At 39.0% G+C, this 12,810-nt stretch overlaps 1 protein-coding gene across 2 annotated transcripts; it reads left to right on the forward strand.

The window, feature by feature from the left end:
• Nucleotides 1-2,527: 2,527 nt before the first annotated feature.
• On the forward strand, nt 2,528-10,124 carry LOC127778458 (uncharacterized). 2 transcript variants are annotated; one of them, XM_052305067.1, is made up of 19 exons: nt 2,528-2,712; nt 3,583-3,686; nt 4,299-4,385; nt 4,468-4,543; nt 4,649-4,723; nt 4,897-4,950; nt 5,261-5,320; nt 5,394-5,510; nt 5,707-5,801; nt 6,070-6,272; nt 6,436-6,533; nt 7,375-7,478; nt 7,559-7,724; nt 7,796-7,918; nt 8,022-8,104; nt 8,202-8,343; nt 8,597-8,626; nt 8,850-8,920; nt 9,002-10,124. In XM_052305067.1, the coding sequence occupies exons 1-19, from the start codon at nt 2,674-2,676 to the stop codon at nt 9,594-9,596; spliced, it is 2,322 nt and encodes a 773-aa protein (XP_052161027.1). In that variant the 5' UTR covers nt 2,528-2,673; the 3' UTR covers nt 9,597-10,124. The 2 variants fall into 2 exon arrangements, with proteins under 2 accessions (XP_052161027.1, XP_052161034.1); XM_052305074.1 differs by having other exon boundaries at nt 2,529-2,712; nt 9,005-10,124.
• The last annotated feature ends 2,686 nt before the right edge of the window (nt 10,125-12,810 follow it).

The following is a 12,810-nucleotide window of genomic DNA, read 5'->3' on the forward strand; positions in this document are numbered from 1 at the left end:
ATGGGAATAATGCTCTGTAATCTAATCTGTGCGTATTCCTCTGCATTTTGTTACAGCTTCTGATTTGTTGGACAAGACGTTTGAAACGTCTGAATTGTTATATACTGTTACTCCCTCTGATTAAAGATGCCATAATTTTAATTTTTACCGTCATCGTTGAGTCTGAATTGCCAGAGTTTTAATTTTGACCATACATATACTCCCTCCGTACTCGTAAAGGAAGTCATTTTGGACAGCAACACGGTCTCCAAAACACAACTTTAACTTCTTATTTCTATAAAAATATTTATTGAAAAGTGATATATGTATATTTTTATGAAAGTATTTTTCAAGACAAATCTATTCATATAATTTTTACATTTTCAGACTCAACAACTTGAGAGTTATTCATGATTTATATTCCCAAGGTTTGATTTAAACATTGTCCTAAACGACTTCCTTTACGAGTACGGAGGGAGTATAAGAGAAAAAAATGTCTACGTACGTGCTAGATAGACTCGTGACAATATGACATGGATGATGATGGATATTGCTAAAAAAACTCAAAAGACAAATGTTTTAAGAAATAACGATGACTTTTTCTTTTTGGAACAAAAGAGCTTTTGGAATACGAGCATGTTGGCTATAGGGGTCCGATCATTTCTCATGAAATATACTTATGTTGAGAGATACGAAAGTGTTCAAATCGAGTTGCAGCATAGGCACCACCACCCGGCTTCTATGCAGTTGTCTTGAAAACAAATTAAAGTTTACATGAGCATTTTTTCGGATGGGGGATACAGAGTACTATGTTTTGTAACATGTTTTAAGTAATCGTACTTTTTAGGTCTAAATATTTTCTAGGACCCTAGATTTATATGTACGTTATCTATTTGACTAAGGCATTTGAAATACTTGTACAAAATAGCATGTGGTACTTTTAAAAGTAAATATACATACTAGTCTTCTCTTCTGTTTTCTGTTTATGTAGTCTTGGTTACCTTGAAACAAATTGCAAAGATCGCTAACCAAGCATACCATTTGTTGTTTATTTTGATTGTGCAAATATGACATTTCAACAATCCCTTATATTTCGTGAATTGTTATAATCGTGTTTTCGCCATAAAAGTATAAGTAATATTTTCCTCTATGACTAAGTATTTAACGAAAAGTTTTATACCTATATTTTCTTCCATTCTTCCTATACCTTATGAGTTAATTTCTTTCTTCCTCGTCTACTTAACCCAAATAAGAGTGCATTCAGTTTGGAGGAATTTCACGGAATTTTCAAGGAAGTGAACTATTTCTGGTAAAAGGCATATAATTTTTTTCTACGTTTCTAAGATGCCCTAGCTTGGCGAGGAGGGATTTTGTAGCTTATACCGTGTGCAAATATCAAAGCAGGCATGATGGCATTTGAAAAACCAAGGCACTTTCTTTTTAAAACTAAGACTAAGAGATTCACTATTCATTATATAGAGAGAAGAATGAATCATCCTTAAAGGAAAAACCAACCGTAGAAGATGAGCATGGACACCATGGAGTAGACAAGAACTCCATTAAAGCACCCTATGCAAACACAGAGCATGCGCCTTAAGAGTTAAGACAACAACCAAATAACTTTATAATACATTACTCATCCTCCAATAATTAAGTATAGTCATAGCCAAACACGACGCGGTATTCACATTCCCAGGACTACTACTATGGTTATGACTTCGGACACATTTTTTTAGTTTGTTATACGCCTCCGACAAGGACGACAAGGGTGTCATGAGGCGGCTCACGCTGGACTACGACGGCAGCCTTCGCCTCTACAGCCTCGACGGTGGCAGAATATCCCGGGAACGCGGCTTGTCGGAGGCGGCGAGGCGATCTCATGTTAAGGCACGTCGGAGGCGGCGGCGGAGGATTTCCGGCCGACGCCAACACGAGCCGAGATAAGTTGAGAAGACAAGGCGGCGACGAGACGAGAAGCATGCCACGTTGGACGCATAGGGCCTATGGCCACAGCTAGCTCCCCGATCACCTTTTTGGTATATTAAGACCTTACCGAGGCGAGCATAGCCGATGGCAAAATTGTCTTTTATAAAAATTTCTCTCTTTGTTTTCATCGAAAATAATAAAATAATGCAGCGGTTGTCCACCAGCTAATTACCATATTTTTACAGTGTCCACGAGAAGATAAACATTCTTTGGATGTCTCTTAGACAAGGCCACAAACTTCGAGTGTCTGTAGGAAATTTTTTATCTTTTTTGGTTTGTTTCGATGAGATTGAAACGAATGAAAGTGATTCCAACTTTTTTTTGTTTGTAAAGAAGCCCTCGCAAATCATTGACCTATCACTATCCACTCCTCCTCTTCGCCAAAAAGTAAAATTAACTCTCCATCCATCCAAAACCAAATCAAACCCACCCCCCTCTCAAAATAAAAAAAAAAAGCGTGCTGTTCTTTTCTCCTCCTCTCGTGCGCCTCCTCCCCCTCCCCCTCCCCCACCCTCGCCCTCGCGATCCCAATTCGATCCGCTCCGGCCTCCCCCCCGATCCGCCGCCCCCCGCCACCGCCCCTCGCCGGCCGCGGAATCCGCACGCCCACGCCCGGATTCGCGCGGCGCCGGCCGCGGATTCGTGGCCCCACCCCCGCCCGCCGTCGCCGTCGCCGGAAACCCTAGATCCGCCTCCGCCTCCGCCGCCATGTTCTGGCGCATGACCGGCCTGTCCGCGGCCTCGCCCGTGAGTTCTTCCCCTCTCTCTAGCTGCTGCCTGGTTATCTCATATCTTCGTAGGATTGGTGCGCGCGCGCGCGGCGTGGCGGCGAGCTGCGTGTTTTTTTTTTCTTCTGTCTGTTTATTTATTTTCCGTTGGGTGTTTTTTTTGTTGGGTTGGCTGTGGATGAATTGATGAGGCGGTTGGTTGGGCTGTTGTGCCAGTCGCTCGTGTTGAGCTTGTGATTATTGCGGTTTGGGGGGGGGGGGGGGGGGGGGAGGAGCACGTAGCTCTGCTGCTCCCGGCGATTTGGATGGTGCTGTTGGGTGTGCTGTGGCCACGATTTGGTTAGGTTTTACTGATTTTTGGGGGAGGATTGGATCAGCCCCGCGTATGGCATGAAAGGGACTGGCGTATTGTTACAAATGAATCCTGTGTGATTCTGTCTGGTGATACAAGTCTTAGTTTGCATTTGCATTGTGAGGTGAAGATTCCGATTCGTTGGGCACTGACAGCGTTGCTCAAAGAATCTTTATTGTGAGGGTGTAGCATTGTTGTAGTACAATAAGCTCTTACCCTTTTTTGGCATTGCCATTGGACATCTATCTTTTGAATAACTGAACTTATGATAAAGTTTTTGTTCCATTTTATGATTGCTGCAGAGTTCATATTTGAACATAATGCCATGATTAACCCCGTTTCAATGTTATGTGTTGATGAGTTCTGGAACTTATTTGTATTGCCTGATCCTAATTGAGCGATAATTTCTTTTCCCTTTTTTGTATTGTTTTCCTGTTGTCAAAATAGCCTTATATCTAGTTGATGCCTCAAGTTATTGATACATATGCAAGTAAAGGTTCTGGTTATATTGCCTAACTCAACATTTTATTGCTTCAGGTGGATACAATCCTAGACAAGGAAAATTTTACACTGGAAGAACTTCTTGACGAGGATGAAATTATTCAAGAGTGCAAAGCTCTGAATACACGACTCATAAATTTGTAATTTCCTTAAATATTTCTGTTATTAGTTTGAGGAGACTTGAGTGGCATGACATGATTAGTGTACTATTGGCTGTTGCAACTTACCATTCATTCCTTATGTTGTACGTGTGTAGCAAATAAGAAACAGTTACGGTGTTCTTATGATTTCACTTATTCATTGTGATTGATGCAAAGGCAATTCAGTTGCTTCTTAGATAAGCTAGCAGCTTATTGGGTAGTTGCTATTTTTTCCTGGCACTTATTGTTCGTTGGACCTGCACAATTCTAATTCCATCATATGGAAGAAAAAGTAGCTCTTTCATTTGTTGGGCAATATAGGTGGAATACTATTTTTGGGAGTATTGTATGTCATAGTGCCTTTTTATCCCTTATTATATGGTTCAAAAATTTCCTCTATTATGTTTACATAACTATTTCCATTTCCTCCCTTCTCTGGGGCACAATTGTTCTTTCTCACTTCTACTTCATGTCTTTTTATTTGCATTCATATACCCAGAGTCTACTGGTTGAATGCATTACAGTATAATAGTGTTTCATTGTTTCTTCAAATAGATATTAATTGTTACATTTATTTAGTCCGCCTATAATAACTAAAAATTTTGTTTGTAGCTTGCGTGACAGAGCCCAGGTGGAGCAATTGCTTCGTTATGTTGTGGAAGAAGTACCAGATGATGCTGAAAAAAAGCGCTCTTTCAAGTATGACATTTTTGTTGACATATGCCATCATTTATGTAAAGAGAAGAATTTTCCACCTCAATTTTCTGTCCATCTGTTGTAGGTTTCCATTCATTGCTTGTGAGATATTTACATGCGAAATTGATGTCATTTTGAGGACCCTAGTCGAGGATGAACAGGTTGGCATTTCTTCATATCCTTTTGAAGTGTTTGTTCAGAACATTAGTGGTTGTAGCTAATCACAATTGTCTAGCTAATGTTATTTATCCTTCTGTATGTTGCAGTTAATGGAATTGCTTTTCTCATTTGTGAAATCCGATCATCCACATAGCACATTGTTATCTGGTTACTTCAGCAAGGTACTTCATTTGATCAGGCATTATATGTAACTTTACCATGGGTAAACTCATAGTATGAAGGCACTGTAGAAGTTAATTTTTTAGGTGATTATTGTGGTTACGATGTTAAACTCCAACCTGCTTTTTTTTTTTTTTGCTGGGTTGAAATCAGCTTGATTAATTGTTTGTTCTAGGTGGTAATATGTTTGATGCTGCGGAAGACTGCTCCTCTTATGGCTTATGTTCAGGTATTCCTTGTCTTTCTCGTATAATTGAACTAATTTATTGATTCTATTTAAGCTGACTAGGTCTGACATTCAAATATTCGATGCATCTGTCCTGTCTTCTGTTCACTTTAGTTGTGTTGTTCTTCCAATTATATGCTGTTTGGTTAACTGGAACAAGCTAATCATCCACACTGAACCATTTTCTTTGAGATATCTGGTTAAGATAAACTGTTATGCACTTACACTTGTATGTTGTTTGCCCTGTGAGATTTTATTTTTTTTTGGGTTGATCATTCAGTGGATTCATGACACCTAATCTGTATTTTTATAGGGACATCCAGAAATAGTTGTCCAACTCGTTGACCTGATTGGCATCACATCAATAATGGAGGTAAGCAGGCTATCAATAATTACTATTTGCTCTGCGCTTGCATTTGGCTAATGCTGCCCTTGGGATCCTTCAGGTGTTAATACGATTGATTGGTGCTGATGAGACCATATACTCAAACTATGGCGATACATTGCAGTGGTTAGAAAATACAGATGTCCTTGAAATGATTGCTGATAAGTTTAGCTCATCGGTGAGTTCCTAAAGCTTGTTTGCTAAGAAATGTATGTAATAAACATGGAAATGTTTTTAATCATCCATCTGGCACAGTAGGTCAGCACTTATATCTGCTTGTAATTTCTATAAAATTAGCAGTATTTTGATGCTAATCCCCTAAATATTATTATCCCATATTCCTATTTTTTATATGGTATGTTATTTTTATGCAGGACTCCCCTGAAGTGCATGCCAATGCTGCTGAAATTCTTTGTGCCGTGACTCGATGTGCTCCTCCATCTCTTGCTGCAAAGATATGCAGCCCAAGGTTTCCATTTTATATCCTTGTTACAAAGTCACAGTTTAATCCTTATCTTGTGATTTCGGGAAACCTTTTTAAAATGAACTTTGTGCATGGATATTTTTTTTGCAATGGACAGAAAAAAAGATGTTTATGCTGTTCTCCCAACTCTTTGATGAACTTTATAACCCTAAAGAGGTTTTGAATAATTTAGAACAACCAATCAAACAAATATGCTGTTCATTGTTGAATTCTGTTTGTGTCACCTTCTATCATATGTTCTATGAAATTTCAGTTTTGTTGGGAGGCTATTTCGTCATGCACTTGAAGAATCAAGGCCCAAATCCGTTCTAGTTCATTCATTGTCAGTGTGCATATCTCTGTTGGATCCAAAAAGATTGGCATCAGCTTCCTATCAAGCATTTAGAAGCAACTTAAGTCACGGGGCGTTGGTCACTGCCAGTCCAGAGACTGTTGATGGCATGCTTGAGAGCCTAGGTGAGTTCTGGATATGTCTTTGTGCTTTTTTTTGTTAGGAAAAAATCTTCTTTGGTTCATCTATACTCGACCTTATCATATGTTCCATTTCTAGGGTATCTTGCTACCTGCCCTTTGCAATGTTAAGTTTTTGTATATTGGTTATAACTGACATTTTTTGTAGGCAATTTGCTGAAGTTATTGGATACTTCTGGTGCTGAAAATGTTTTGCCTACGACATATGGATGTTTACGCCCACCCCTTGGAAAACATCGTTTGAAGGTACTGGATGATGCAATGCTCATTTACAAATTACAACTGACCATTTATCCATTTCTGCATTCAGTGATTATTTCTTGTTCTGTACAAAGTCATTTCCTTAATGGATGGATCTATGCATTTAATAAACATATTTAAATTGCCTAGGTTTGTTTAGGTTTAGTCATTTTGTTTCGTAGATTTCAGTCTCGGACCAGATGGTGTACAGAAAAGAAGGGACCCAGGACCTGTGCCGGTCTGGTCCACCTAATTGGATTGGGTCTGGTAAACCTAATTGGATTGGTGCTGCAATTGGCCCAACAGATTGGGCGTCCCAGTATGATAGAATGTGTGACTTGAACCGTTTAAGGCCATTTAACCAATTAATTCACAGAAATGATGTTGCCGCCAGGGATTGAACTCATGGTCTACAGCTACGGCATTTACACCTAAACTAGTTGAGCCTAGCTCATTTCTTGGTTTGCAGGAGTGTATATTTCAATATATAGAACATATCAATAGTTTTTCATTATAAAATAAAAGGAAACGTGGTTCGTCCGATGACCTGATAATCTGATCATTTACCTGGTGCCCGTGGCTGGGTCATTCACTAGGCTGCCCTCATAAGACTGAGTTTTGGTATGTTCATCAATTCATTTCGGGTGAGATAGGAATATCCAAGAAAACAGAGATTCATGCATGCTCGAGTCCTTATGACATCAAGTGTTCTTTTGTCATTAACCTTTATCTGCAGTGTATAACTCTTCATTCTTTTTAATTTTGGCATTGAAATTCTGTCTTGGTGATTGTCGTTACTTTTTTTTGGGTGCAATTGTACTAAGCTGGATTTATTCTTCCCCCCTAGATTGTGGAGTTCATCTCAGTTCTGCTGACAATTGGCAGTGAAACTGCTGAGAAAGAGCTTATCAGGCAATCAGCAATAAAGCGATCTGTTGATTTATTCTTCGAGTAAGTCCAATATTTTTTTTTCGAGAAAATTCGTTTGTTTCCTTGGTCTAATGGCCCTTTCATACAATTCTGAACTGCAGGTACCCATATAACAATTTTTTGCACCATCATGTTGAGAATATTATTGTCTCTTGCCTGGAGGGTAAAAGAACTGAACTTGTTGAGCATGTTCTTAATGACTGTGACATTGTTGGTAAAATTCTTGCCGCGGAAAAACTTTCTTCTTTGTCAACAGAGTCTACTGGGGTAAGTTGTTAACAGTCTGTGGTAATTTTGGATGTAATAATCCCCTTACATCATTTTTGTCTTGTGTGTAGCCTACTATACCTTCAGATGGTAAATCGATTCCCAAAATTGGGAATATTGGTCACATGACAAGAATAGCCAACAAGCTTATTCAGTTGGGAAGCAGTAACGGCACAATCCAGATTCACTTGCAGGTGATATTTCCTTTCTTTCCATTGACTCAACAGTCTTTAGTTTTTTGAACTATGAAGTACCTGAGTTCTCTGCTCACTGTCTCGAATTATTTTTTAACAATAGGAAAATAGTGAGTGGGTTGACTGGCAAACAGATGTTCTAGTCAAGCGTAATGAGGTGGAGAATGTTTATCATTGGGCTTGTGGGTATGTGACAGTTTCTTTTTTTGATTGCATGCTAAACTTGCATGTCTTGCTTCTGTTTTTTCACTGAATAGTTTATCTATATGTCTTGTTGCTGCAGGCGCCCAACATCACTTCATGACCGTGGTAGGGATAGTGATGATGATGACTTCCGAGACAGGGATTATGATGTGGCAGCTCTTGCTAATAACTTGAGCCAGGCATTCCGATATGGGATATATAGCAATGATGATATGGAAGAGGTGTGTGTGTTTTGAATGATTTTGTTTTTCTTGCTTTGATGGTTTGTGTCAGTCAACATGTTTCTCTGCCAGCACATTTTGTTAGGTTTAATTTGAGAGGATTCTATGGTGGATAAAATATCATTCTGTTACTCTCGTGCTATATATTATCTACTTGAGTGACTCACCAGCTCTAACCATGTTCCAGTTTTGCTGTTCCTTAAAGCCTTACTATACCAGATACTAATGATACTTGTTTGTTTCTTGAATGCAGAATCAAGGGACACTTGAACGGGATGATGAGGTATATTTAAGGATGCTAGTTTACCCCCATTTATTGCTTTTTTGTTCTTTTCACCTGGTATTAAGTTCAATTTGATTAAAATTCAGTATAGTTCCTAAATGCTTGCTTCAATCAACCATGTAAAAAGAACAGAATGTTGCATGCGGATAATATAGTGTCTAGAACCATATTTGTTGAAGCTGTACTTCTGACTGAGTGGATTTCCATTGTTTTCTCCTTTCAGGATGTCTATTTTGATGATGAATCAGCAGAGGTCGTAATATCTTCACTGCGACTGGGAGATGATCAGGATGGGTAATTTGTGATCTTAAAACATACTTTGGTATCCTTGGTTTTTTTGTCCTTGGGCTAATTATGTGTTTATGTATTTAAAAGCAGTTCCCTCTTTACAAATTCGAATTGGTTTACATTTGATGGAGAGAGAGGTATTACTGACCGTTTGGCTGCGGTTCCTTCGTCTTCACCTAATTCAGAGGAGATTTCCCCAGACACTGAGGAAACTGATGATGGTGAAGTCGTCATTGGTACTGAGGATCATATGGATACTGTCAATCTTGGGAATGGTCCTATTGAGGAGGCAGAAGATGCAGCGGAATTTACTAAACACCCGGCTACTAGCACGGAGGATGAGCAACTACAAAACGCTGAAGGGATTGAGCGACACCTGGATGTTTCAAATGGTGATGCTGAAGCTAGTACAGAAGCTGCAGAGGCAGCACCAGTATCTTCAGCCCCATCTTCTGATGAGGTGCAGACAGAGAGAACTGCAGATGAACCCACTGGCTCATCTGATTCGGGTAATTCTGTCTCAGAAGTTTTGCCAGATCCTGAAGATAGTAGCATTGATCCAGCCAACACAGCAGTATCGTCTGAACAAACTGTGGATAACGAAGACGTGGAGTTACCAACTAAGGAAGTTCCGTCTGTGGATGTTGAAACTAAAACCGATGAAATCAAAGCAAATGAGTGAAGGGGCAGGAAATCTCATGGGCTAAAATGGCATAGCTGACCAGAACAGTTGTTAGCCAGATCGGTCAGAAAGACAAGCAAGCCTCACCTGCTAATCAGGCATGGACATGTCCGAAGCAAACTGCTGTACAATAAAAAGAGTGTACTATTTTTGCCATCCATTGTGGCCTATCCCTGTACAAAAATGATCACCATCATCTAACTGCACGCTCGTCATCGCAACATCTGAAACTGGTCAAAATTTGTTTCAAGTTCGCCTCCAGTTCATGGGAAAAATAGGTTGGTGCCAAACGTCATTTGTCAGTTAGTCTCTGTGTCGTGTCTTGATATATGGAAAAGAACATTCTTTGGATGGCAGCTAGTTTTGTCAACGTGGTCTTTTGTTTCCTTTTAGGTTTAACACTTTGAACTGTAATATGGGATGTGCTATTTATTTATAGCCTAGCTATTATTTGTAATTTTTTCCGACATGACGTGGGTCAGTTCAAATGGAACACGTCCTTTTTGATAAAAACAAAATTTCTCTGCACTCTTACCCATTTGGTTTTCGAAACGATTTCCACATCAGCCTTTTGTTATGTTACTACATCACTATACTAGCTTTCATCAAAATTTGGACAATTTTATATGTTCTTGTACAGCCCTTTTAAAGAGGGCCAATTGATCTTCACTTGAGCTTACGCTGCTTTCTACTAGACTCCCCGGGCTGCACATTGCACCTGTGCTGTGTAGTTCCTCTCCATGAGGCGCTCTTCCTGCTCGCGTGGATCGTAGTTGAGGGCGCCGACGTCGATGCTCCGGTGGCGGCGCTCCTCGAACTGCTTGCTCGCCGCCGGCTCCGGCTTCAGGTTGGAGAGGTTCTGCATGGCAGCCATCCTTATGCCGTCTTTGGAATTCGCCGTGTTGCGATTGCGGTGCTTCGTTTCCAACGTGTAATGGAGCTTGTACTCCTGGCTCTTGTAGAGCACGTCCAACCGCCAATTTCCTTGTAGTTCTCTTGTAGAACGTGTAATGGTGCTTCGGTATGTCGTTGGGGATTTCCTTGCCGATGGCCACCGCCATCTTCATCCATCCACGGAATTTCACAAACTGGATCAGCATTGCCATCAAGTTTGGATCAATTTCGCAAGAAACATGAAAACATATCTAATCTCTCGAGAGAACATTCTTCTGTAATCTCTTTCTCGATAATCTCTCACTCATTATTTTTTTTACATTCTTCTATGTATCGGTTTGATCCCTCTCTCGCTAAGCGCTCGGAATTACCCGCATGTGTGCCGGTGCATGCGCATGTGCGCCCGGCCATAACCCCGGCTGGCGAGAGGTGAAAAATTAGCTACGTTCCTATAATTTCCTCTCTTTTTATCCTTATTGTTGTTATTAGGCCGGTTTCTTGCATGTTCTGCTATATCCTTATAGATTTGTTTTTTTTTAGTAATTTCCTTGCTCCTCTAATTTGGATGGGATTATTATTTTGTTTGCGCTCTCAGTCTAGCAGTATGCTACCCGCATGTTAAAAGAATTATTAATCGGTTTTGCTATAATTGTGGTGACACATTTTTTATGGAATCAGAGTCAAATTTTAGACAGTTAGATTTATGTAAGATTTGTGCATGCGTACGAGGGCTACTGACTTGGTTTTTTGGCGTCATTAAACAATGCAGTCAGTAGAAGAAGTAGTTGTATTCTATCAAACAAAACAACGATAATCTGTCTGGATAATTAATTAAGGTTTGATTTAATATTTTTTTCATCTCGATTTGTCCTCACACTTTTGCATGAAGAGAAGCAAATCCAAACCTGAGTCATTAAATATGTGCTTTGCTTTCTCCTTACCCGAGCTAATGTTGCTCATCTTCCGGCACATTACCTAGTAGTAGCAAACATTGTCCAAGGCTACACATCAGTGGAAGAATGAATATAGAGAACAAAAGAGAATGAAAAGTAGAGAAGTTACGATGTGCATATAATGTTCAACACTATAATTATATAATTATATTGTACTTACAACACACTTATATGATATAATTACACTATACTTACACTACATTTATATTGTACTTACACTACACTTACACACTTAAATAGTACTTACGCTGGACTTACATGATAATTATATTGTACTTACATTTTAATTATTATGTAATTCCTATATTAAGCATACTGTAATAGTGTTAATCGGTTAATTAATTAGCTTGCTAGCTTCAGGGCTGCAAATATTTTTTGTTTTTTCACGGTTTCCACAAATTCCCGATGCTGTTCTTGTTCCTTTTTCTTTGGCTAAAATTTAAGTTCCAAAAAAAGCTGTGTCTATGCTAATATCGGAAGTCAAAAAAGGTCATCTTTTTTTACCAAGAGACTACTAGATGGATATCCCAATAACTTCCAAAGGCTCTACGGTTTGAGATAATTCAATATGCAACTTCTTCCCAAGGGCTGCTCTACTATTTGGAAATAATTTAACATGAACTTCCCAAGGGCGCTACGGTTTTAAGATAATTCATTAAATTGATAACTGCATTCTGTAGTTTGATATGCGTACATGTAATCCTCAAGATATCTCTACGTATAACTAATCTCGCATATCATGCCCATTCACAATTAGATCTCATCTCAACTCACAATAATAATCGACTATGCTAAAATTCCATCGACAATTTTTTTTGTTAAGATTTGTCGAATTTTCAGCCGTTAATCTAACCATGAGATCCGTGCCCTCTTTGTGTCGGCACTCCCATGAAACGTAACTCGTGAGCGCTTGACCACCTGGTGGTACTTTACATCCATGCACACGGCTGATTATCTTTGTCGCTCACTAATTAAATAGTTTAAAGTTGTTGTTAATCATCTAGTGTACGGTTTCCTGTCAAATTCATGTTACCCAAAAGCGTAGAGGATTAAAGCATGGTAATGATATGAGGGAGAGAGAGAGAGGAGGTAAGTTGAGGAAAAAAATTACAGTGTAAATATAGTACTTTTAGAGTGTAATTTGTTGTAATTACATTGTGACTCGTTGTAAATTACAATGTAATTCTATTAGACTTGTATGCAATTTATTTTTTTTCTATTTTTCACTGAGTGTAAGTTACACTTTATTTTTAACTATAAGGTTATTTTTAATAATGAATTCTGTGTTATGATACGTATGATTATATAAGTATTAAAAATCTGAGTGATTTTATGTCGGGTGATCTAGATACTACATTAATATAACA

This window comes from Oryza glaberrima, chromosome 1 (genome assembly GCF_000147395.1).
Source record: "Oryza glaberrima chromosome 1, OglaRS2, whole genome shotgun sequence".
In the NCBI taxonomy this organism is placed as follows: domain Eukaryota; kingdom Viridiplantae; phylum Streptophyta; class Magnoliopsida; order Poales; family Poaceae; genus Oryza; species Oryza glaberrima.